The following is a 25452-nucleotide window of genomic DNA, read 5'->3' as shown; positions in this document are numbered from 1 at the left end:
GGTCGGGGTCAACGACTAACTGAGACGAAACGAAACAACCAGTTTGCCATTCAATGGGGATTCCCCCTTCATGTCTAGGCCTGTCTGGAAGCTCCTCCCCATTTCCCCCAGGCTACTGCAGCAAATTTTACTTTTTTTTTCAAAAAATTTTTTTTCCGCACACTACGTAGTAAACTAGGAAATACCCCCCCTCCCCCCTGAAGCAAACCGTAGTATTTTCTCAGAGCCCCTCCCCCCCTAAAGCGTACTACGTAATTTATGAACAGCCTCTAAATTTCCGCAATTGCCGTACTTTTCTCTAAGTATCCGCGATTTCCCTATTTTTCCGTGATTTCTCTATTTTTCCGCGATTTCTACTATTACCCATCGGATAAACCAAGAGAAAATGGAATCAAATTAAAGAAAAGGATTTCATTTTATTTTATTTATAATGTCAAGCCGCATTTATTGTAAAATAAATCGAGGTAGGCAGGCAGAATAAGGTATAATCGGGGTTGTAATCGGGTTGAAATACACGAACGATTAGGTTTTACTATAAATCGATTGGGTGCAATCGGGGTTGCATCGCTGATTACGTGCTTCGATTGAGCTCGAAAGCCCCACCCCGATGCCCCGAAATATGAATCCCGATTTGGAAAAAAGCGACCCCGATCGGCTCGTGGTTGATCCCTTGTTGTTATATCTTAGTTGTTTAAGGATAGTGATCATATGAGAAGCCAGATTTATTCCATTCTTCCTCAAAAGACAGAAAACATCCAATTCTAGATTTTTCATAGCGCCTTTAAGTCTTTACGTCGTCTGCTATATTTGTTATCTAGCGACTACAGAGTTGCCATATAGCTACATAACAAAAAAATGCTTCCAAATAATGGTGTTTTGTAAATTTTTACGAAATTACCAACAGTCCACGACTAATTCACCTTTAATAAACCTGAATTTGTTAAAATTTACTAAATAATCCTCAACAACACTTTATCGGACGTTTTAAGGACACTTATTTTTATTTCCGTAATTTCCTTAAATTTCCGTGATTTCCCTAAATTTCCGTGATTTCCCTAAATTTCCTAAATTTCTACCCCTTTTTCTGCTTTGGATTCACATCAGTTAATGGAAACTGATCCGTTGGTAACGACACAAAGTATCCGTTTTGCAACTTGGTCTCCGCGAGACGGTCTCGAAGGGTCGAGACCGTCACCCGTACATCCCAGTGGGACTATCCCGGCCCTCTGATTGGCTCTCTCCCTCTCCTCACCCTATAGCCCCTCCACCCCTTCTGCTTGTGGTGTGTGGCCTGTGGGGCTGTGGCGTGTGTGGAGTAGTCGGGCTGCCGCCTTCATTTGTTTGTTTTTCATGTTTATTTACTTATGATTATTTATGTTTATTTTTATTGTTTCTAACTTACTATTTTGTTAATAAACTATTTGTATCTTCATTATATCGTTTTAAATTTTATAGCACAGGAATAAATTAAATATTGGTGTGTTTTCATTATAACTATTGTGAATTGTCATCCACGGGCAATTGGGCTGGTGCGGGCCGGAGAAAAAAGGTTCAAAACCCGATTTTGGGAGAATTGGGAAAACTATATGTCCAAAAGTTTTAATACTTATAGGAATGGATAAATCTTGATAAGGTCTATCCAATTCTGCAAAAATTTTGCTTAGGGTGTACTAATTAGGAAAGTAAACCGCTTCGCCATTTTACGGGTAGGTCGGTGCGGTTTAGCGGGTCAAAGGAACCCCCCTCATAAAAATACGTCATATTTCAATAATTTATTGCGGGAAAACTATAAGGAAAAAATTAATAAATTTTGCAGAAATGGATAGCTCTTAGTAAGCGCTATCCATTTCTGTAAAATAATTAACATAATTTTCATAAACAAACAAATTTTGGACAAGACGTTGTTTGTAGTTTTTGCGCTCTAGATATATATACTAGATCCAATAGACTTAAGTAACAATATTAATTTTTTTTAAACTTTTTTGTGTATGAATATTTTTTCGTTATTGTTGGTTTTTTGTTTTTAATTTATTAATTTATGCTATTACACTACTTATACCTTTATTAAATCGCTTTTCAATTTATAAAACAGGAATGAATTAAACATTGGTGTGTTTCCATCAGAATTATTGTGAATGAACTCTCATGGGCAACTGGGTTGGTGCGGGCTGGAGAAAAACGGTTTCAACACCCGATTTTGGGACAATCGGGAAAACTATAAGTCCAAAAGTTTTAACAATTATAGGAATGGATATATCTTGATAAGATCTATCCATTTCTGTAAAATTTATTAATTTTGGTCTTATACTTTTCCCGCAAAAAATTATTTAAATATTAAGTATTATTCGGGGGTGGGGATTACAAGATACCCGCTAAACCGCACCGACCTACCGGAAAAATGGCAAATCGGGTTACTCTTCCAATAAGTAGTTTTTAAGCAATATTTTTGCAGAAATGGACAGATCTTATCCAGATATATCCATTCCTATAAGTTTTTTAAGTTTTGGACTTATAGTTTCCCCGATCATTACAAGATCGGGTTTTGGAACCGCCAACCCAAGGCCCATGGGATGACAATTTACACTAATTTAAGAAAACACACCGGTAATTAATTCAATCTAGTATATAAAATGAAAAAAACAATTAATGTAAGTAAAAATATTGTATTTGTAAAACTTAATAAAGAACAAACAATAAATGTAAATAATAAAAATACACGAAAGCAACAAACAAATCAAAGCGGCAGCCCCACGGAAAACCACACTGTGTACATCAGGAAAATGTGGGAGCGGAAAGCAGAAAGACATAGAAGGATGTAAGGGTGAAGAGAGCCAATCAGAGGGCCGGGATAGTCCCACTGGGATGTATGGGTGACGGTCTCGACCCTTCGAGACCGTCTCGCGGAGACCAAGTTGCCGTTTTGAGCGACCAACGTAAACGGATCTATTTCCAATTACGGGTGAAGACTGTGTTGATCAAGGTAAGGTGGAAAAATTTGAATATTTTGTCTGCTGGCCTTTCCATTGACCAATGAGTTCGCCATCTACTTATCTTTGTGCCTACCTATAACTGACACGTGTTAATGCAAAATCCTACGCATAAAGGCTATGGTTTAGTTTAAAACACATTTGGTTTTCAGATATTTCTAAATTTCATTGATACGAAACCAGAGCAGACATGATAAGCTTCACTTATATTATGTATTATCTATGATAGATCTTTCATCTATGATAGATGGCTGGGCATGATAGGATACGTAAGGAACAAATTTAGGGGATTGCGTTGACTGATTTTTAAAAACAAACAAACTTCGATTTGCCAGAGTGATATATATATATCACAGTTGGGTTGGATACCGATAAGAGATTGCAGTGACTAGAAAGTTTCCGAGCAACATAAATTTTGTTTGTTGGGAGCTGTCACGGTTTGCAGAAAAATGGTCAAATTTGTTGTTGTATTTGGAGCAATTTTATTACAATGCGTACTTGGTAATAAAAATCATTCCGTTTTCTTCAGATAACTGCTACTTTGCTTTGCTTTCACCATTTAGCTCTTCCGTCAACACGGAATAGTTTAAGATGGAGTCGAAACTTATTTGTCAATCCATTAATTGTTGGCGGTGAAGAGGCAATACCGAACGAATTTCCGTTTATGGTCTCTATGCAATCAAGAACAGTAGGCGGATCTTACAGTCACAGATGTGGTGGGGCAATTATTAATGAGCGCTGGATCGTTAGTGCATCCCATTGCACAGAGAAGTAATAGCGTTATCTAAATTAGTTCTTGCCAATGTCAATGCTGACTATATTAATTACAATAGTAATTTCATTCAGTGCTGTAGTCGGCGCCACTAGGATAGTTGCCGGTGAACACAGCTTTTCAACGACCAACGGCTACGAACAATTTTCTGACGTCGAGTTGTTCATTATGCATCCGGATTATGATACGGTTACACTAGAAAATGATATTGTCTTAATCAAGGTATACAGGGCAATCTACAATATTTAAATCTCTTCGCGTAACAATAACTATGCAAAATATTGTGTTATAAAGCTGCTATCCCCACTCGATTTTTCTTCGGGCAAAATTGGTCCTATTGCTCTGCCAGCCATGGGACAAGAGACCCCTGCTGGAACGAATGTCACCGTCACAGGATGGGGTAATCTCGAAGTAAGTAGCTTGGCATAATAACTACAAATCATTCTCATAAGTTATCGCAACTAGCAGAATTTGACTTGGGGAATTCTCGATTTTTTGCAAGTTCAACAACCCTGATCGACCAGACGTACTGAATAAAGTCAGCATTCCTACTGTAACAGATATGGAGTGTCGACGATCTTATGGCCCGGTCGATATGTTTGACTCGTTCATCTGTGCTGGCGTCCCTGAAGGTTTCGTCATTTGATAATGAAACTTGGAAATATAACTAATGATATCGTTTATTTTAAAGGAGGACTGGATTCGTGCAACGGGGATTCTGGTGGACCCCTTTTCACCAGTCAGCCACAGCAGCTAATTGGCATCGTATCATGGGGAAAAGATTGTGGTAAAGTTTAATTTCAGATCATTTGATAGTGTCAAAGTAGGCTATCTTTTGAATTTTGGCAAACATCCTTACTCCCTCGTGGTTTACTAATTTATATAGCTTTACCTGGTTACTACGGCGTCTACACAGAAGTATCTTACTTCTCCGACTGGATCACCATCACTGTCGCTAACAATTAAACTATTAAAAGTATATTAGCTGAACTTTTGTAGCACTTCTGTACACGTTTTCGTATAAGGGAATAAATAGTACTATATCATAGGGCACACTGTAAAAAATGGCTTCCGTTTTGGGGTAATCTGCAATTCCTATTTTAGAAAAAAAAAATGGGAACACTTTCTTATTTTACATAATATACACCAATTACGGATGCTGAGTTGCGCGATCTCGGAATGTTTTGCTTTTAAAGGAAGGAAATTAACATGGTAGGGATGGGCCGTGGGCGAAAGTAGGGAAATAAAAGATCTAGCTAAGTTATCTTTTATTTAAATGCTTTCAAATTGTGAAAGCCTATTCTATGTTTTATATTATGGTATATTTTTAAAATCTTAATTCTATCTAGTAAATTCATTCTTATTTAAACTGTTTGTGTAATTTCGATTTATATTTTAAATAAAGAGAGCCTACTCAATTTAAAGGTCAGATTTGCGCCATAGCTAAATTTTGTGTAGAAAGTTTTATTGCCGTACCCTGTTAAAATGATTAGCCACTTCAGGCCACTTTGAAGTTAGGGTAAACGCAAATTTCTACATGTAAGTGATGGTGCCCAGTGCCCACGTTTTAGTGTATGAGAATACACCAATTGATACATTTTTACTAAAGTGTACCCGCCCACTTAGGCCTTGAGTAGGATCAAAATGTATAAGGATAAGCATTTTTCATAAAGGAAAAAACTCCAGCGGGTTCTTGTTTTCTTTCCTTTCTTCTTTATTTTTTGTGCTCTTATGCTGCGAGTGCTGCCACTGTGTAGGGCTCGTCCCCTCGCAAATACAAAAAGATGAAGACATGGATTCTGATGATTTTATTTTACACTGGGTACACTTGACAACATAATCACTAAATACGAGTTCATTTATACAGTATCTTTCTAAGCTGGCTTTATTTTCTATCAACATTATGCAAATAACAATGTAAACGCAGCTTTTAAGTTTTGCTTGAAGAAAAATAACTAATCCTGACTAACAGGCCACATTCCCATGAGAACTTCATCATAATTGAATAATCAAAATAAATCAACATATCGGATCTAAATCAATGCATAATATCATAGCGATATAAGTCTTAGAAATTAGAAGGATAGGGGAAGCCAGAGAGAACACGTGATGCATTAGCTCCTCTGTCGTATGAGAGAGACAAGAAAAGCAAAGAAAGAAAAAAAAATCCACCGAGGCCACATAGTTCGATAAGAGTCCTATGACTCTTTGTTAGCCGATAAAAATTTAAAGAAAAACTTTCATGGGATTTCCAGAAATTATTATATTTTACTATCAATTGAACCGAGTTTAATAGATTCTGATATGCTAAATGTAACGGCGAAAACAAAAATTGATGATAATAGATATTTTTCAAAAATAAATAAATGATAAAATTTTTGTATATTTCCGGACTTTTCCATGAAAAAATCTTTAATGATTCACAACAAGTAAGAAACAATTCAATATATGTTCGCATATGGCTAGGGCTCAGCAACAATCAGTCGTGATCAGCCGCTCTCCATTGGCTCCGATCGAGTCAACTTAACTTTTCCCCGCGGGTCGCATAGGGTCCGGGAGATCTGGCGCCATTGTGTAAAATGGTCGCTTAAAGAGGGACACTTAAAGAGTTCTGGTCGGCTTACAGTTGATTAATTATATTAGCAATAATAAAAAATATATTGGTTATGAGGATATAAAACATCTACTGCATGTGATTGGGTTATGCAGTCCGATTACGCAACCCGTTCAGAAACCGATCAGAAACCGAGCGGCCAGGGAGGCGCGAAAAAGAATAAAAGAGAAATATTTTCAAATATTATTTGCCTCCATTCATTTGCTCATTGAAAATTGCAAATAGATTCAGGAATAGCAACAACAAATTCTTCTTGGAAGGGAACACGGAAAGCGAGGTACGTAAGATAACATTATGCCGGAGTTTCAAAAGTCGACGTAACAATTTCTTAAATTTGCTGGATCCTCAGGAAGATTTATGACCCTCGCGTCTTTTGGAAAAGCAACGGTTAGGATATACTGAATGTAAAATAAAGGTTTAATTCTTTAGTGGCTAATTACTTTAAAATAAATTTAGACCTTACCTTAGGGCATGGTTTTGCAAACGGACACCAAAAATACATTTGTCCTTGCCACGAATACACTTTGTCGACTTGCTTTCCTCCTCTCTTATCTGTGCAGCTTATTAGAGGTGTTGAAATGACGGGCTTTGCAGCCGTTTCGTTAGACAACGCGCATTGACGAGAGACTTTCTCAGCATTCCCTTCAGTGTTAACGGTATTTTCAGCAATGATGTCTCCATCACGCACTATTTCCCCGCTGGCTGCAGACGCGATGATGTTGCTGGATAGCACGTTAGCTTCTTGTTTCAAAATAAAGTCGGGCGACAAGTTTGTCTTGGCCATGTCAGCAGCTTCCAGCTGCGTTTTTTTTCTTCCGTCTCTTTTTGACTTGCTTTCCATTATTCTCTTATTCTTAGCTTGGGTCCATTCAGGTGTTTTTTCACGAATAGCTAAAATAGATCATTGCTACAATTAAGTAATCTTCATAAGAAAATTGTAGTTGTTTTACCCTGTTGTTTGTTGTAGATTTTAGTCCATAATTTCTTCACTCCTTCAACTTGAACTGACTCGATAAATTCTGTGATGGGAGACAACTGTTTTTTTCCTTCTTTTGTTTTTTTTGGAACCAATTCAGGAATATGTTCTGGATATATCAAATCAGAGGACCATCTTACTTCATTTTCTTGGGCAATGAAGGCAACAATGTGGCAGTTGTTCTCATGAAATAATTGATTGATCTAATTATATAAAACACAAGATTAGTTATTCGTTATGATGACTGACTAAGATTAAATACTAAAAGAAAATGTAAAAACAAATGTTCACCAAATATTTTAATGAGGCAATTCTTGATTCCATTGTTTTCCTATTGTGGGGAGGCTTACTAGGTGAAGGAATATATTTCACAGGTTTCCTCTTCTTTCCCTTCATTTAGTAGTGTAAATAAAGATTAAAGCAAATAGATTAGAAAAAAATCTAGACATAAATATCCATTTTACCCTAAGAATTTCAATACTCGTTTGTTGATTCTGCAACTGACCATTTTCTTGTAAATCATCTTCACTGAAAAAACTATTCGTCGCCATAGCACAAAAAAAAATACAGTGAACTTCCTGCAAGAAAAAAAAACTTCATCAAACAACAACAAAACTATGTGGAAATTCAAACATGGTACCAAATATAGCAGACACCGCGATATTAAGCAATAAAACTCTCGAGCTAAACTTATCTCGTATAACAAGGCCTACTTAACAACACAGTCTTCACCAGTGAACTGATACTGATCCGATTCCGTGTCGTTAAAAAACGGATTTTTTGAGGGCCGTAGAACGGATTGGTTTCCGTTCTCTAACGCTAGAGTCGCATGAAGGCAATAACGTTATGCCTACCCTCTAGCGCCTCTAGCTGATTCATAATCGGATTCGTTTCAGTTAACCGATTTTTGACAAAGCAGCGCGTTGTTCAAATCAGTGAGCGGACCCGTTTCCGTTCACAGATCCGTTTCAGTTTATTATCAACTTGTTTTTATAATAAGAAGCGCTAAATAATAAAAACGCTAAATAATTCCCGCCATCGTGCTCGACGGCGATTGGTTGATTAATTTTTACATATTCGGGAAACAAAACCTTATTTCTAACATTTCCGTGGGCATCAGCGTAATCTTTGTGATCTGAGAATCACGAAAATGGTATACTATTTAATTGATTTTATCAAAGATAAGTAATCGAACAGTTAGCTTAAAGTTTGGGTGTGTAAGCTCAGCCCCCCTCCTCTTTAAGTCTGAAAATGGAATAATAATAATCTGAAAAAGAATAAAGCGGTAGGCTGCATAGCATTAGGCCTGTGCGCGTGAAAAAGCGTTCGCGTGAAAAAGCGTTCGCGTGAAAAAGCGTTCGCGTGAATCATACGGGCATAGACAGAAAAGTGATTGTTTTTCAATTCATATTCGGATTCAGCGTACAAAGTTGAATACAGACTATAAATTTTAATATTATCGAAGGTAGTTTGTATAGTATAATATGCGTTTGCGTGATAAAGTGTTTGGCGTGAATTACACGTACATGCCTTTATAACGGATTGTTTTTTAATTCAGATATAAATTCAGCGTAAAAAGTTAAATAAATGCTATTAATTTTAATGTTATCGAAGGTAATTTGCATTGAGTAATATGCGCCAGCGTGAAAAAGCGTTCGGCGTGAATTACACGGATATAGATAGAAAAGTGATTGTTTTTGAAATCATATTTGAATTCAGCGTAAAAAGTTGAATAAATGCTATTAATTTTATTGTTATCGAAGGTAGTTAGCATTGAGTAATATGCGCCAGCGTGAAAAAGCGTTCGGGCGTGAATTACACGGATATAGATAGAAAAGTGATTGTTTTTGAATTCAGATTCGGATTCAGTGTAAAAAATTGAGTACATCTAATGGTTTCATAAATTTGGCGGGAGTTTGCCGTTTGTGACGAAAAAAAAATCTCGAAAAAAGTCGCCTAGATAAGGAAAGAGAATTGGGTCGTTTGGTTTCTATGAAAAATTTTGTCAAAAACGAATAACTCCCCCCCGCTAACACCAAAAACAATGAAATTAATGCTGAATATTCAACTTTTTACGCTGAATTCAAAAATGAATTCAAAAACAATCACTTCAAATTCATTCAAATTCAAAATGAAAACTTATTGGTGACAGACGATTTTAAAAGACGGAAAAAATTATAGCATTTCGAAAATAAATCCAAGAAAAAATTAAAAAATTTTTTTTTTGAAAAGAGGATTTATTTAATTTAAACAAACTGACAAATGAAATATGTTTAATTTTTCTTCCACCAGCCGTTAGCTTCAAAGCATAATTGAAGTCTTTTTGTCATTCGCTAAATTTTTACGATAAGCGTCTTTTTCAGTAAGATGTTGCCAAGCGGTCTGTGCATGGGCAAAATCTTCTTCTTTGTTTCGGGAATCTTTCCCGTCCGTCGAAATCACACAGCTTCAAATAGTTGCCATGGTTTCCAATAAGTTTTCATGTCGCGAGAAAATATGAAAAACGGAAAACTTGAGAAAAAAGTCGGGGTGGGGGAAAGGTAACAATTCAGAGGTTAGCCTTTCCCCGACTTTTTTCTCAATTTCTCCGTTTTCCAAATTTTGCTCGCAGCAAAAAATACTGAAATCATGGCAACCGTCTCGCTTTTGCAGTCAAAACAAACAAAAAAAAAGTTGCATGCTTTTTTTTGTTTGTATTTTGCAATTAAAAACTATGCCATCTAGCGCTCATTTGGAAGTTTTATTTTTTGGGCTACTGGGGGGGTGCCTCATTTTTGTGGAGGATACTGTAAATGAGTATATTTCATATTTTGGCAGCTAGTCGAAGAGCACCATTCTTCAACTACTTCTGGTGAAGCGGGACTTCCATTCGGAAGTAAAAAGTCACCAGTTGGGAACCTAAGTCTGTTAGCCTGAACACCGTCACAAGTTGGGGACGTAACTTTTTTAACAGTCTGCATAAAAGTAAGAACAAATTCTATGCTAATTTATGTTTAATAATTAAAGTAACTTATTTTTACAACCACAGGTGATTGCTGGAGTCTGATGAACGGCATTTGAAGGTTCATGTTTGAGTTAACCGTGGGCCAGGCTGTTTTCTTCGAAATCGCCATGGGATTTAATTGTGTAAGGAACGGCCAGCCGCGTTCCTTACATCCCTTTCTCCTTTCCCACGCTTACAACCCTTTTCCCCTCTTCCGCCGATTGGTCATCTACTGATGGCTCCGGCCTTCAATCTCCCTTCTATCTGGCCTTCAAACGTGTGAAATCTTCACATAGGTGTTACATTTACACGCAAAATATTAATTCCCCTTGCGACACCTAACCCTAAGTGGCCTTGCTCCTTCGTATAAATGTTGCCCTTTGAACCGATCGTCAGTCAGTCTTGTGTCAGTCTTGTGTCAGTCTTGAGAGAGTCTTGTTTCAGTCATGTTTCAGTTGTCTGTTGGTCGTAGTTAGTCTTTATCAGGTTTCTTCAGTCTAACGTGCCAGTAAGTCCCTTTAATCCAACTCGTTTTGTTATCCATTATCTCGTTCTTTGTAAAACACTGTGCTACAATAAAACTCATCATCATACACAACTATTCCCAATATTAAAAGTAAGGAAAGCGGAAACACACTCTACTTTACTACTCTCTATTTTACTTCCCCTTCTTTACATTTGGTGACAGTGAACTTCGATCCCTGAACCCCTAAGAAGACTTAGACCCGTGCCTCCGTTAACGTACACCAACATTTTAGCGCCACCTAGCCATAACTGAAAAATTATTCAAAATACAAAAAACTATCAAGATTAATACGACGATGATCAAGACAGTATGGATCGAAAAAATTACACGTCAATTGAAGAAATTTTGAAAAATTTTGAGAGACATTTCTACACGTAAGTTTGAAACTCAAGTACCTGCACATGAACCAGCTATAACCATCAGTGCCAAACAAACGCCAGATAACACAAGCATAGGCACCAGCGAATTTTTTTCCATCACCATTGAACTTCCAACAACGATTGGAGAACAATCCTCAAATAAAGCCTTGACAAAATTGGAGAAAAACGAATCTTTAACAAAATGCGCTACCTTAACGGTTGTTCAAGAAGATTTAACAGCCATCAACAAAACGAGGATCAAATCTTCTCCAAGAATATCAAGATTAATGGCTATTTTTCGTCAACTAAAGAAATTCAAACACACTGAAATCGAGAACCGAGCAATATCAAAGATAATACCTATTCACTAACAAATACTACCTTAAAATCTTCGGCTCTTTGTTTTACTAGAACAACCGCTTCATCTGCTGATAACTTTAGACCATCATGCATCAAAAAGCAGTTCAACAACCTCCTTTCCAACACCCTGATTAAGTCCATTCTACCAAAATATTGGGAGCAATTCAAGAAATTTGAAAAAAAACCTTACTACTTAAAAAGGCTACTACAACAGTATTCAGCGATTCAGCGATCCATTAAGCCGTCCAAGGCCCAATACGAAGATGAAAAATACCACTTATCTCCATTATACCTCTATGCTTATTCCAAATCGAAAATTAAGACGACGTCACCAATCATCTCCAACAGCCAATTCTTGACCAAGTTTTCACCATTCTCATCGGTACTCCAAACACAATTTACTATCCCTAACATGTTCATCAGCACAAGTGGCTCAACAGCCATCGAGGAAAAAAGATTTATCCACGGACATTTGACCCATCACGGAAAGGAGATTCATCCACGGACTATTGACCAATGCATTTACTGTTTCAAATGACTTCGCTGACATCACCATTCTTTTTCTAATTCTCTTGACTATTTTATATTTTACAACAACCTAAGCCTCAAAACTAACTTTAAAGGTCTAATATCAAATTTGGTTTTCATCGGTGCACAAAAATATCAAAAAAAATTATATACAATTATCCTCCGCCAGACGGAGCGCATCCCTCATTATCCTTCGACTGACGCGATGGTGTGCTAAGAAATAGACATAGTCCCAGTCGCCATTCTCCCCTTTCTGACAGGTAAGGTGTACTAGGTTTAGACACTCCTTCTCAGCCACAAGAGCTAACGAACTGAAGAAGACGTCTGAATCCGAAGAGACCACGTCGAGTTCAACGCTCGTGCATCTACGGACATTTCAGCCCTGGACATGGCTATGTTACAGACGTTTCTGGCATTACAGATACCGGGTGGATCTCCGCATTCTTGGACCTCTTGATTCTCACCGCTTCGGAAAACACGGCCCCTCTTAAAACAAAAAAAAAAGGTTGCACCTTTGTTTGCCTTATTCAGCTTTGACCTAATATCTTTTTTATAGATTGCGGGACGCATTCTTGAAGCACAGTATGTTATGTAAGGAACGCCCAGCCGCATTCCTTACATCTCTTTCTCCTTTCCCACGCTTACAACCCTTTTCCCCTCTTCCGCCTATAGGTCATCTACCGATGGCTCCAGCCTTCAATCTTCCTTCTACCTGGCCTTTAAACGTGTGAATTCTTCACATAGGTGTTACATTTACACGCAAAATATTAATTTCCCTTGCGACACCTAACCCTAAGTGACCTTGCTCCTTCGTATAAATGTTTCCCTTTTCCCCGATTGTCAGTCAGTCTTGTGTCAGTCTTGTATCAGTCTTGTGTTAGTCTTGAGAGAGTCTTGTTTCAGTCATGTTTCAGTTGTCTGTTGGTCGTAGTTAGTATTTATCAGTTTTCTTCAGTCTGACGTGCCATTAAGTCCCTTTAATCAAACTCGTTTTGTTATTCATGATCTCGTTCTTTGTAAAACACTGTGCTACAATAAAACTCATCATCATATACAAATATTCCCAATATTGAAAGTAAGGAAAGCGGAAACACACTCTACTTTACTACTCTCTATTTTCCTTCCCCGTCCTTACAATTGGATGGTGGTTGAGAACCCCAAGTGGTTTGGGAACACATGAAATGACATTTGCAGTTTATTTGAGGTTAATATATATACTTTTTGTAAACTTGCTAACTTAGCAGTCGACTTAGAATAGTACCAAAAAGATTCGGTGAAATAAATATTAAAGTAAAACCTCTTTCAGTTGAAATTCAGTAGGCATTTCATTGGGATTTCAACCTCTTCCCGTTTACTACGCAATAACAACTTTCACGGTAATGGTTGCTACAAATGGCAGACAAGCCGCCAATGCATCTCATTCCATTACGTAACCCACACACTTTCGCGGACGGCTTTTACCCAAAGATCTCGCAAAACTACATCTGCTGGCTATTCATGCAAAATAAACCTTATTTCCTTTACCTCCTTCCCTCTACAATTCCCGCATATATCTACGATGCACTTCACAACCATTTTTTCGACAAGTTGATTGTCATATACACTTATCGACAGAAGCTTTTCTTACTTTTAATCGGTTGGACGTGAAAGAGCCGATTATGAAATAATGAAACCCTCTGGTTATAAGTATTCATAAACAGAATGCGCAATTTTGCTTCTCGTCAATCGTTATATATACAATATAAATATTTAAAAAAAGGAAACCTTAAAAAGAAAAATAACATAGCATTTTGTATTTATACAAAATTTAGACAAAAATTGCAAATAAAAGTAAAACGCAATTGTTATCAGCGAAATGTTAAAAAAACGCATGTTCATATTTTGAAAATGTTGTTCTTCGACACCAGAAGAATGCGCTGAAGTCCATTCCAAGTTGGAAAAAAAGGAGGTAGGGCGTGCGTCAAAAAGATTGAACGGGCGAGATAGGCAAAGCTTCAGGCTCGAACTATTACATCAAGTGAGCTATGGTCATGGTTACATAAACACATGAATAAAGATAAAACAAAAGGAAATAAATTTTTTGAAATGAAAAGTGTGATAGTTTGACAGCAATATGGCAATTGAGTTGTTAAAAACAAAAAAATAGTACGTTAAAAAAATATAAGTTTTACTATCATGTTAATTAAAAATTTTCTTATTGTTCTTATAGTTGTAAAATTTAAACGAAATAACAATAATATAAACGGATCAAAAATTTTCACTTAGATATCAAATAAAAAATTTATAAAGTTTTACTCACATTGATAACATGACATATAACAGCCTTGAACCGTCATTCTCATATCCATAAATCTCTAGACGGAGTCCTTAACCAACATCTCAACACAGATGCAAATTTATCTGTAATGGTGAAATGTTATGATGAAAATATTACTGGTGGACACAAATCTCTTTCAAAGAGGGGATTTACACTTACTGGAATTCTTTAACTAAAAGTTAAGGATTCTAAGATACTCTTAATTAAAAAATACAATTAAACCCTGTGTTTGCTTAATCTGGGATTTAGGTTTTCGAAGCAGTAGCGAGCGCCAGTTGGTGTCGTCAAAACCCTTGTTTTTACTCTGATTAGTGGTTGCCAGGTAACGTGTCACCGCCATAGGAGGTATTCGAGTTTACAGGACTTAAGTATTAAGTAGGCCTTGGTTTAGGTCACTTTCACTACATACATACGGGAAAAGCATACAGTGAATCTAGTGTCGATTTCGGATGGCTGCACTTTTCTGCACTGGTGAAATTGCCCCGAGATTTAGTTGTTCGAGTGGTAATCTTAGTGCAATCCAATTTTTCGGTGCATCGATTTTGTACGTTCCAGTAGCATTCCGGCACCGTCCGAGGTCACTCAAAAACTGCATTTTCTTGCCCGACCTTTTCAGTCAGTGCAAGCGGTGCAGTGCAATTTTTAGCAGATGAATTTAGATAGTGTGTTGTTTAGTCAACTATATATTCATGAGTCAGTGGGATCGAACGACTTACTGAACTTGAGTTTACAGATCAATAGGGTTTTGGAGAGTTACTTTCGAACCAGTGACGAGGATAGGTGTCTGTCATACGATTCCTAAAGTAATTGTGACAAAAACCTAGAAACTTACCATAATTACAACTCCAATTAAATTCCGTCAATATTGTATTTAAAAAAATAAAAATTCCAAACGATAAGAAACTATGAGGAAGTGTCTTAGTGAAGTCCTGGATATAGTATAGAAGTACGTGAGATCGTAAGAGTGCTGTAAAACCAGCCTAAATGTGCCTCCAATCCCAAGTCAAATTCCAGCCAGACACGAGACACGGTATCACCCTTATCCCAAGCCTTGCATACTCCTCCCGAAACCTTGCACACCCCACCTCATCCCTCCTCACGAGACAAAATTCAATAAACCCAATTACATCCATGCAATCCTCCTAACAACACACTTTCACATAGTCATACGTCCACTCCGTGAACTATTCTCACCAACTCATAAGCAATAACTCATTGTCACCAATAAAAAAAATAAAAATAAATAAAATAATAATAATAATAAAACTCCAACTCTTCGTAAATTTGATCACATTTAATAGTCGATACACACAGTAACCACATTCCACACTCCCCAAACACTCAATCATGTGAAACATAAATCACACAAAGGTATTACAACCACGCGTCCAAATTTGTCCTCACATTACACATCCTCATAAAACCACACTCATGTCACACCCACACTGAGAAACAAAACAAAAATTTATAAAAAAAAAAGTAATAGCAGATTTAGCATTTTGTTACGAACAACAGCATACTAAACATGGCAGGCCCCTCAACAAACTTCAATAACCTGTGAATCAATCTCTCCTGTGTGCCTTAAACTCATTTCCGAGATTACCCTCTGTGAACTCCCTTTCACAGAAAAGAAATTCGCTCTTGAACTTATCCATCTTTTTTACCACCTGGATAAAATCCAACCCAACCGAGCTGGGAACTTACTACTTCTCTACCCCAAAACCTTAGAACAAAAACAAAAACTTCTTAAAGCCACTGAAATCCTGGACCACAGACTAACTGTAACCCGCAGTGAATCAGACTGAGCAAGCAAAGGAGTGATCCATAATGTCCCGGCGGAACTAGCAGACGAACCAGAGATGGCAGCAGTAATGGAGAAGGCAGGAGCTGAAAACTACAACTGCATACCAACAAGAAAAGGGTATAACATGACTATGATAATAACCTTTGAAGGAAACGTACCTGGCAGTATATCCATACAAGAATGGTGTTATACGGTCAAACCATACATTCCTCGGTCGCTTCAATGTAGAAAATGCTGGAGACTAAACCACTCCCAACAGTGATGCCAATACCATAGATATACCAACCAAAGATGCCGTATGGAACCAGTGTGCCTAACAGGACACCAAAGCCATGAAAAAGAGGGGGAATCCTGCAACAGAGGAAGCTTCTGCATAAATTGTAAGTCTAAAGAAATAGCTCCATAAACCCTCAGGGACCTCTGTACCAAAAGAGGCAAGTAATAATCAAAGTAGCAGTCCAGCTCCAAACGTCTTTTAGAGAGGCTGAAACTTTCAACCAGCAGCACTCTCAGGAGCACAACATCCCCCAACACGAACTCCTGACTGAGCCTGAAACAAGATCGCAATATCCTGTGGAGAAGCATGACCCCGAATCAACCTCCAAAACTGAAGAACTAAAAAACAGACTGGATAAACTTGAGAAAAGACAAACTCAAACAGAAAAAGCCATCAACAAAATGGGAATACTTGTGGCCAAAATCCCAGACAAATCTATAAGAAAAATTTACCTGGATCATGCAAACATTAAACCTAAAAGACAAAGTCAAATAGAGAACAAAAGGAAAAACAAGATTAAGCCTCCCAATGATAAAGAAACTGACACACCCATATTCAACTTCCCAGACTTCCCTGATAAAGACATGGACATCGACGATGAAATACCAGACGCATGGGTAAACCTTTTCTGTATAAGCCAAAATGCATAGTAAAATAAAAACCCTTCAGTTCCATGCAAGAGGATTAAACCGATCAAAGAAAAAAGGAGCTCAAATCATTCCTAGCGTCATACAATCTCGACCTAGTATTACAGTGCGAAACTTGGTGGTCTGACGGATATGTACCCAATTTTATAAACTATACAAACTGCTTCTTAAATCGACCGACTGGAAGAGGTGGAGGCGTTGCTCTCCATGTTAAAAAGGATATCCTAACCACAAGAATACCTCTCAGCCAATTCGGAAACAGCGAAACTATAGGCGCTACCATCACAATATCACTAGAAAATTACATTGATGTCTTTTCAATATATTGTCCCAATGGAAACGAATCTATAAACAACCTTCTTGCATATCTTTCTACCCGGGAAGATCCATGCATCATAGGAGGGGACTTTAATGGTCACAGCCCATACTGGTCGACAACATCCACTACAAATAAAATCAAACACATCAAGACAACTCAGCAAACTTCTCGCCACCTCTGACAACCTCTCTCTTCCTACCCCCCCATAATATCCTCACCCGGACAGACCCTACTAGTCTAAAGCAATCCACTCTGTATCTCACGCTGATCTCGACTCTGTTTGTTCCTCGATCGTCAATCTATCTAGGACACCACCTAGACAGTGACCACACACCCATTTTCATAAAAATCCAACTGAAAGAAAAAATTGGAAAACAGAAAACCCAACCAAAATGGAAATTCTTTCCAGGGAAATGGAAAATTTGGAACTCTATCATTGCCCAAGAACTAAAGAAGTATAAATCCAATGAAATAGAAAACCGTGAGTGAGTGTTTAAAATTTAAATAATCGGGTCCTTCGACTTGGCGAAGGTGCGACGGCTTCCCAACCTATATATTCTATAAAGAGCGCGTAAGGGGACCTTTTTAGGTGCTGCCACTTAACGGCAGAAACTTTCCCTAATGGTTGTATGAAGAGGTATGTTAAAGACAGAAGTCGTTAGGGTTTATTGTAATTTTAATTAACGTTTTGTCTTTATGTATGTGTGTGTCTGTGTGTGTTTGTGTGTGTGTGTGTGTGTGTGTGCGATTGTGCCATTTCCGAGGGGCAGACAAGTCTAAACTTGACTGACCTTGGCTGAACTAATATCCCTTGGTTTTGCTAATAGGTTACCCTCCCTTAGATTTACGCCACCTCATTCACCCCCTTTCACACTTAAAGCTAATTTTTGCATTAGCACCCTTCTTTTGTTTTTCCTCCCTCATGTATTTCCGTCGTAGTCGAAAACGGAGGGAGAAGCAGCAACGAATCAGTCTTATTCGTTTTCGTCGTGGTGGACAGTCGCAACCTGTCACCTCCTATTTTGTGTTGTAACCTCATGTTCGTGTCTAATACATCGCAGTGTGGCTTTTTTGCCACTGAGTTAACCACATTCCGAGTTCGTTTATTTCGGTGGTTAACATTTTGGTGCATCGACCGGGAACTACATCGTTTGTGTTCAACTTCGCCATCGCCTGTCCATCCACGGGGTCATTCATCCCTGGGTACCCCGGCTAATCATTTGGACACTTCAACAGGACGTAAGCATTCGTTATCTGGCAGTTTTGTCCGACCTATGGTGGTTGATCAATTCTTGTCAGTATTTGCATATTTCGTCCTATTTACCATCGTCGATACTTTTTCAGGGCGGTCGATTGGTAATATTTTGGTGTCCACCACACATTTTCAATCGTCGATACCTTTACAGGGCCGTCGATTGATCATTTTGGTTTCTTTTGTGCACATTTCAATCGTCGATACCTTTACAGTGCCGTCGATTGTTCATTTCGTTTTCGTCTGTGCACAATTTCAATCGTCGATACCTTTACAGGGCCGTCGATTGTTAATTTTCGTCCGTCATATTTTCAATCGTCGATACCTTTACAGGGCCGTCGATTGTTAATTCCGTTTTCGCCCATCTTTCATATTTTCAATCGTCGATACCTTTACCGGGCCGTCGATTGTTAATTCCCTTTGTGCCTGTCTTTCATATTTTCAATCGTCGATACCTTTACAGGGCCGTCGATTGTTAGTTTTCGTCAGTAATATTTCCAATCGTCGATACCTTTACAGGGCCGTCGATTGCTAATTTAATTTTTGTCCGTCTCGTACATTATCAATCGTCGATACCTTTACAGGGCCGTCGATTGCTAATTTAATTTGATCCGTCTCGTACATTATCAATCGTCGATACCTTTACAGGGCCGTCGATTGATAATTGCTTTTTCTTCCGTCTCGTTCATTCTCAATCGTCGATAACCTTTACAGGGCCGTCGTTTGATAATACACTTCATCTGTTTTGTGTATTGTTTATCGTCGATACCTTCTCAGGGCTGTCAATAATAACTTATTAAATTCCTATTGGATGACATTCAGTAAAACAGCTTCACCCTTCCGCGAAAGAAGAACACCCCGGTGGCCAAACTGAGGAAAAAGCTGATCCGCAAAGGCTTTCGGCAGGAACAATATCGTTTCCAGCATATGAAAGATCGGGAACCTGCATATCGAGAGACTGCAAACGAGACAACGGCAAGACTCATCGCCCAACGGAGACAAACCGAAGACATTCAAGCTGTTACTCTTACTGCTTCACGTAACTAAACTTTTAAGGTTTAATTATACACAGCTTTTCCTGCCAACTTTAGTTATTTAGCGCTTTCTACGCCGGAACTGCTTCCTCAAATTCAAGCTTCACAGAAAGTAGCGTAATTTATTTGAACGAGCCGTCAGTCCACCCAGTCAATCCCGTATCTTCCGTCCGCCAGTGGAGCCAATCTCTCAGCCACAAGCTGCTGATGCTACTCCGCGTCGCCTACGGTTGGATTATTTTCGCTCCACAGCTGGTAGAGATATCGACACCTATATTCAACCACCACAACCACCGGAAGCTTTAAGGGTTGCTTTGGTTGAATCGGCTCAATCACGCTTGAAGACTGGACCAAGGCTAGCGGATTTTATCTCTCCATCGTGCCAAAGAAACCTTGTTTCTATCGGCCATATAGTCCGCAACCAGTCGAGCAGCTTCCGGATCCCCCTACTCCTCCAGGAGTTCCAGAGTCCGAGCCGGACGATTTCATCCATAATATTGCTGATTGCGAAATAAGAAGTGAAGTCGGTGAAACTGAGGAGACACTTGTGCCTGCTGAACTGGAACAACCCGTTAGGAGCTGGAGAATCCGCAACACAAGGACCCAGAACGTACGCACGGTAACCTCAAGTCAGCTTTTCGGAAATACTGACCAACAGCCTCGAAGGAAATAATTCATTTGAATATTGTATGTTGATTTCCATGCCGGCTTAACAATATAAAAGGGAAATTGAATTCTATTGCTTCAACTTGTCTTATTTAAAAAAATAGGGCGAGATCGTCAATTAATCGTTGTATATATCAGTGGTGATTCGCAAAAGAAACTTTAAGGTATCGGAAACTTATTTACCTAGCGAAATGGCTCAACAACGGACACGTGACGGCAGCACCTAGTAGGGGAGACCGGGGCTGATTAGTACATTTTTTTAAATCGTCATATCTTGGCTTTTACTAAAGATATCTGAAATATTTCTGTTGTCAGCGATAGGCAACTGTGTTTTATAGCTCCTGAATTTTTGTTATATTTATTTGCTTAAGATTGGTTGAGATAAAAAAATTATAGTGTAAACCCCCATTCTTGAAAAACCCGAAAATAGTGGGGTTGTATGAACCCTCGCTGGTTTTTAATAAAATAATGTGTTGTTCTTTTAAAGTACAATTTATAAAAATCATGGTTTATATTTTAGTACTAAATTCTAAATAAAAATATCACTTTATGTGTAAAAAGTTACATAAATCTGCTTTCTTGTTAAATCATCGTAATGGGGCTGATTGGTTGATGGAGGATGGTTCTATTAATTATCGATTACTTAAAAAAATATATTGATTTCTAAGAACCTCCCATTAAAAAAAAACCCCAGGAGCAATCTGCATTCTGAACATGGCCTTCGTGAAAAACGGCATTCCAATAGGGTACACGAATGGAAAATAAAGATTTTTTGTTTTTAACTAGGCTAGGGTAATTTTTTACGGAGATCATTTTTTCGAGAGGTTTGATACCCCGAAAAAATTTATTTCGCGATATATTTAAGTTTAAAGTTGTATTAGACTCCTCCTTCCCAAATTTGGCTGTTCAGCCATCTTTGGTAGGAGGAGCCTAATTAGGGCCCAAACAATGCAGACGACACTGCTGTTCTATTGTGCGGGAAGTTTGGTTTTAAAATGTCGCATAAATTAATTGATGGGTATGAAAAGGCATATAACGACAACATTCCACTTGTTGATGTTGTGATGATGGGATTGTTTATCGCAAAAGACGACAATTTCATTTCCCCTGAAATATCAAACGTAAAAGCAAAAAGAAATGGGAGAGAATCGTATGGCGAATCCGCCATAGGATATGTGAAAGTTAAGAGAACTGGGAGACTTTATAGTCTAATATGCGCAATAGCACCAGAACATAAAGTAACTAGTGCTAGTTACAAAGTTGAATTGATCGTAAACGCTCAAAAATCAGAGATAGTTTCGATGAAATGTTTCGATTGTGTTTCCTCTCTTGGAGGATGTAAACATCAGTTGGCTGTTCTTGGTAGGGTTCACCGTAGAACAGAGGAGCCAACACCCACAGAAAGACAATGTTATTGGAAAAAAAGCAAGTTATCTAAAGTTGGGTCCCAGGAAAAATTCATATTTGCCAGTCAGTTGACAACGTCAAGAAAGAAAAATGTAGTCAACAGAAAATGTACACCAAAAGGAAGCTTTTTAAAAGAGGTTATTGAGCACATCGATCTGAAACTTTTCAAAATCCTACTTCTTCATTCAAGATTCCAGAAATTGCTCGTCATTTTTTAGACATAGGAAAATTTGACAAAGTTGATCTTCATTGTCTTTCAATTGATTTCAAGAACAAAAATCCTTCTTCAACATCAATAACTGAGTTCTTATCTTTTTGTTCAGCTACGATGAAGGAAGAACTATGTAGAGAAGCTGAAGATGCTACGAAAAATCAATATCAAAATCCACTATGGAATAGACTAAGGTATTCATTTGACCTAACTTTGCTGAATTTCACATATGTAATGTTAAACAAATTTTTATTAACAGGTTCTCTCGCATCACAGCATCAGTATTAGACCAAGCTTCTAAATGCAGGACAGTAAATGGGTCTCTAATAAATTTAATACAAGGTGCAAAATTGAGGGAAACTAGTGCCATGTCTCGAGGGAAAAGATTAGAATCTCAGGTTTGATTAAATATTGGATGTCTTGTTAATATTTTGCCTTATAATACTTTGTCTTAGGTTTTGGCAGTTCTTCAAGAACGATATTCCATTCACTTTCAACAATGTGGTTTAATTTTAAAACCAAAGTTCCCAGTATTCGGTGCATCTCCAGATGCAATTTCTGAAGAGTATGTGGTTGAGATCAAATGTCCAATTAATGCAAAATCTCGATTGAATTACTTAAATTCAAGGGAAGACATCACTTTACACTGTGAAACTCAGATACAATTACAAATGTTGCTTTCTGGCAGAAAAAAGGTTTATTTTGTGTTGCGTCTCCCGATTTCGAGAAGTCGAAGAGTATAACAGTTGTTAAAGTGTTATTTAATCCTGTATTAATAAGATGTCATATGAAAAGTGCTCTTTCTTTTTTGGAAAAATCTATTGGCAAACAGCTATTACGTAACGACTGATTGTATTTTGGGAAATCACAACAATCATTACACTGAGAATGCAATCACAATGAGTTATTTTATTAAACTAGATTGCATATTTATCAAACCACATACAAGGAGGATTGCATGGTCAGCTAGACACACCAACGGTTATTTAAAACAGCATGGGGAGCAAGAAATTTAAACTCGCGAATTCTCCTTATTTCCCGTTCTACATGTATTCGCAATCCAGCTATCTTTCTAGCACTTAGAAAATCTTTTTTGGACAGCTTTTGTGATGCAGATACACTTGGTGGTCTTACTAATGTTGCTTTCCTGGAAAGCACCATAGGCTCAATTTTTTTAAATCCTCTGTCCACCATTACTTCCGTGTGTGGTCTGACGACATTTAAATATCCGCAATTTGATGTAATCATTTCATCGGTGGTTCGTCCCCCATACCCTTTCGAACAAAAGTTGTAAATGCCATTTGGTGTTATTGATACAAAATACTTAATTGTATTGGCGCTCTTATAGCTTGACCAAGTTAGGGCTTGTGCAAACGCTGACGTTGGTTTTTGAATTTCAATTTCAAGGCAATCGCCTATGGTTTCTACTTTCCGAAAACTTTTTCGAAACCCAACTGGCAATGTCTTTTTAATAGAATTACTGGACGGCCAAACAATCAGTTCTTGGAAATGGTCCGATAAAAATGGCAAATGCTTTCGAAACATTTTTGCTGCTTGACTTACACTAATGTGGAACACATGGCCAAGAATATCAAAGCTTCCGTTTAGTTTAAGCTTACGTAACACTAAAAATACAATGTAAATAGTGTCTAGAATTCTATCACTGTTATATACTTTTTCCATTTTGTATGTGATGAGGTGCAATACTGAAAGCCAATCTTGATCAACTCCTAAGTAAATTTTAGAATGTCGTTCCATTACTGTTCTAGCCCTCTCCCGTTCAGCATGGCTATTTCGAAGATGAAAAGGACATGGAGAGCTTAAATTTACAGAGGTTTCAGAAGATACGCATATAGTAGAGGGAAGACGATACGACTCGTCGTCGTGATCACTAATACAAGGAACAGGTGACATACTCTCGTCGAATGTTAGCCTCTTGCGTTTTCTTGTTGTGTTAACATGTGCTGGGCTTTTTAAGGGAGTACTGCATGCATGATTACATGTACTGCTGTTCTTTTCATTAGAAGAAATAGGAGTCGTCACTATCCAGTTCCGGGACGTCATTTCTTTTCTCTTTCTAGTTGCACAAATAGGGCTGCTTGCGGCGTCCACTAGCTTCCAGCCAAATATGTTGTCGTTTACTTGGGTTCCTCTACTGCGCATTCTTGGCTTGACTGAAACGCACTCAGTTGTGTGATGCTCTACTTTTAGTGTGAGAAGATCTAATTGATTCACCTGAGTCTCTTTATGAACTTTTACTGTTTGTTCTGTAAAATAGAGAATTATAAGATTCCAACATGTAGATCTTTCATTTTACACAACAATACCAATGAGTTCAGGGAATCCCTGTGAACTTTCAGCCTGTATAGGAAGATACTCATTTTCAAATGGTAATTCTCCTTTAAAGAAAACATACTAATTTAGAGATTTAAAACCATTTAAGAATTTAAAACGGTAAAGCAACACTTACTGCTACTTGCACATAGTATGGAATGTTCACTTCCACATTGATATGAATCATTTACATCTCGTGATGGGCCTAAAATGAAGTATAAATTAGAAAAGGTGTAACAGCAAATAATTTGAGTAACATGAACTTACTGGCACAAAGTTCTGTTTCATAGCTTTCCCCAAATAACTGAATTTCTGTGGATGACACATCTACAAAAGCAGAACGACTGCTTTAAACAAATTTATGTATACAATTTCTGTAAATTACAGACTTACCATCACTTAACGACAAGTTCAAATGTGGAACTATGTGTTCCTTGAAACTGTACCGTCCAGTTCTATTACAATATTTGTTGTAATCTTTAAGGTCATTTTCAACTATAATAAAAGGAAAACAATGTCATTCACATTATAATATAACATCACATGTCAAGCAATATGCCGAAAATGAACAATACTCACGTCAAAATGACGACTACAAATATGAAGATGTGTTTTTGGTGAAAATTTATTAGCCTCAAAACCAATTTTATTTAGCCACAAAGCTCTCTTCTTATTGTTTTTCGGGAAAGTAAAGAATTCACTATAATTACTCAATGTGTTGGAGCAAGTGCTCACAACACAATACTTATGGTTACTCATGCTCACTAACAAAAAGACTTCAATGACTTTACCGTTCTAGCGTCGTAAGCATTGTTTGGGGCCCTAATTAGGCTCCTCCTACCAAAGATGGCTGAACAGCCAAATTTGGGAAGGAGGAGCCTAATACAACTTTAAACTTGAATATATATCACGAAATAAATTTTTTCGAGGTTACAAACCTCTCGAAAAAATGATCTCCGTGAAAAATTACCCTAGCCTAGTTAAAAACAAAAAAACTTTGTTTTCCATGCCTGTACCCTATTGTGAAAAAAAAATTTCACCCTTCTTTTATCAATTAATTCATTTTATTTTCAACCAAA

General features: G+C 37.7%; 3 protein-coding genes across 3 annotated transcripts; 1 reads left to right on the top strand and 2 right to left on the bottom strand.

Moving 5' to 3' along the window:
- Nucleotides 1-3328: 3328 nt before the first annotated feature.
- On the top strand, nt 3329-4807 carry LOC116924190 (trypsin-1). Its single transcript, XM_032930687.2, has 7 exons — nt 3329-3488; nt 3551-3758; nt 3834-3981; nt 4054-4170; nt 4262-4391; nt 4451-4546; nt 4646-4807. The coding sequence occupies exons 1-7, from the start codon at nt 3437-3439 to the stop codon at nt 4723-4725; spliced, it is 831 nt and encodes a 276-aa protein (XP_032786578.1). The 5' UTR covers nt 3329-3436; the 3' UTR covers nt 4726-4807.
- A 1315-nt stretch (nt 4808-6122) lies between these two features.
- LOC116924189 lies at nt 6123-8284 on the bottom strand. Its single transcript, XM_032930686.2, has 6 exons — nt 7990-8284; nt 7814-7927; nt 7641-7739; nt 7324-7552; nt 6837-7264; nt 6123-6771 (listed from the first exon to the last, which is right to left on the bottom strand). The coding sequence occupies exons 2-6, from the start codon at nt 7898-7900 to the stop codon at nt 6679-6681; spliced, it is 936 nt and encodes a 311-aa protein (XP_032786577.2). The 5' UTR covers nt 7901-7927; nt 7990-8284; the 3' UTR covers nt 6123-6678.
- A 14721-nt stretch (nt 8285-23005) lies between these two features.
- Nucleotides 23006-24553, bottom strand: LOC123473934. Its single transcript, XM_045175575.1, has one exon. It carries the CDS (start codon nt 24200-24202, stop codon nt 23006-23008), a length of 1197 nt encoding a protein of 398 aa, XP_045031510.1. The 5' UTR covers nt 24203-24553.
- Between the last annotated feature and the right edge of the window lie 899 nt (nt 24554-25452).

This window comes from Daphnia magna, linkage group LG6 (genome assembly GCF_020631705.1).
Source record: "Daphnia magna isolate NIES linkage group LG6, ASM2063170v1.1, whole genome shotgun sequence".
Classification (NCBI taxonomy): Eukaryota; Metazoa; Arthropoda; class Branchiopoda; order Diplostraca; family Daphniidae; genus Daphnia; species Daphnia magna.
The sequence above is the reverse complement of the archived record's forward strand: the minus strand, read 5'-3'. Positions and strand labels throughout refer to the sequence as shown.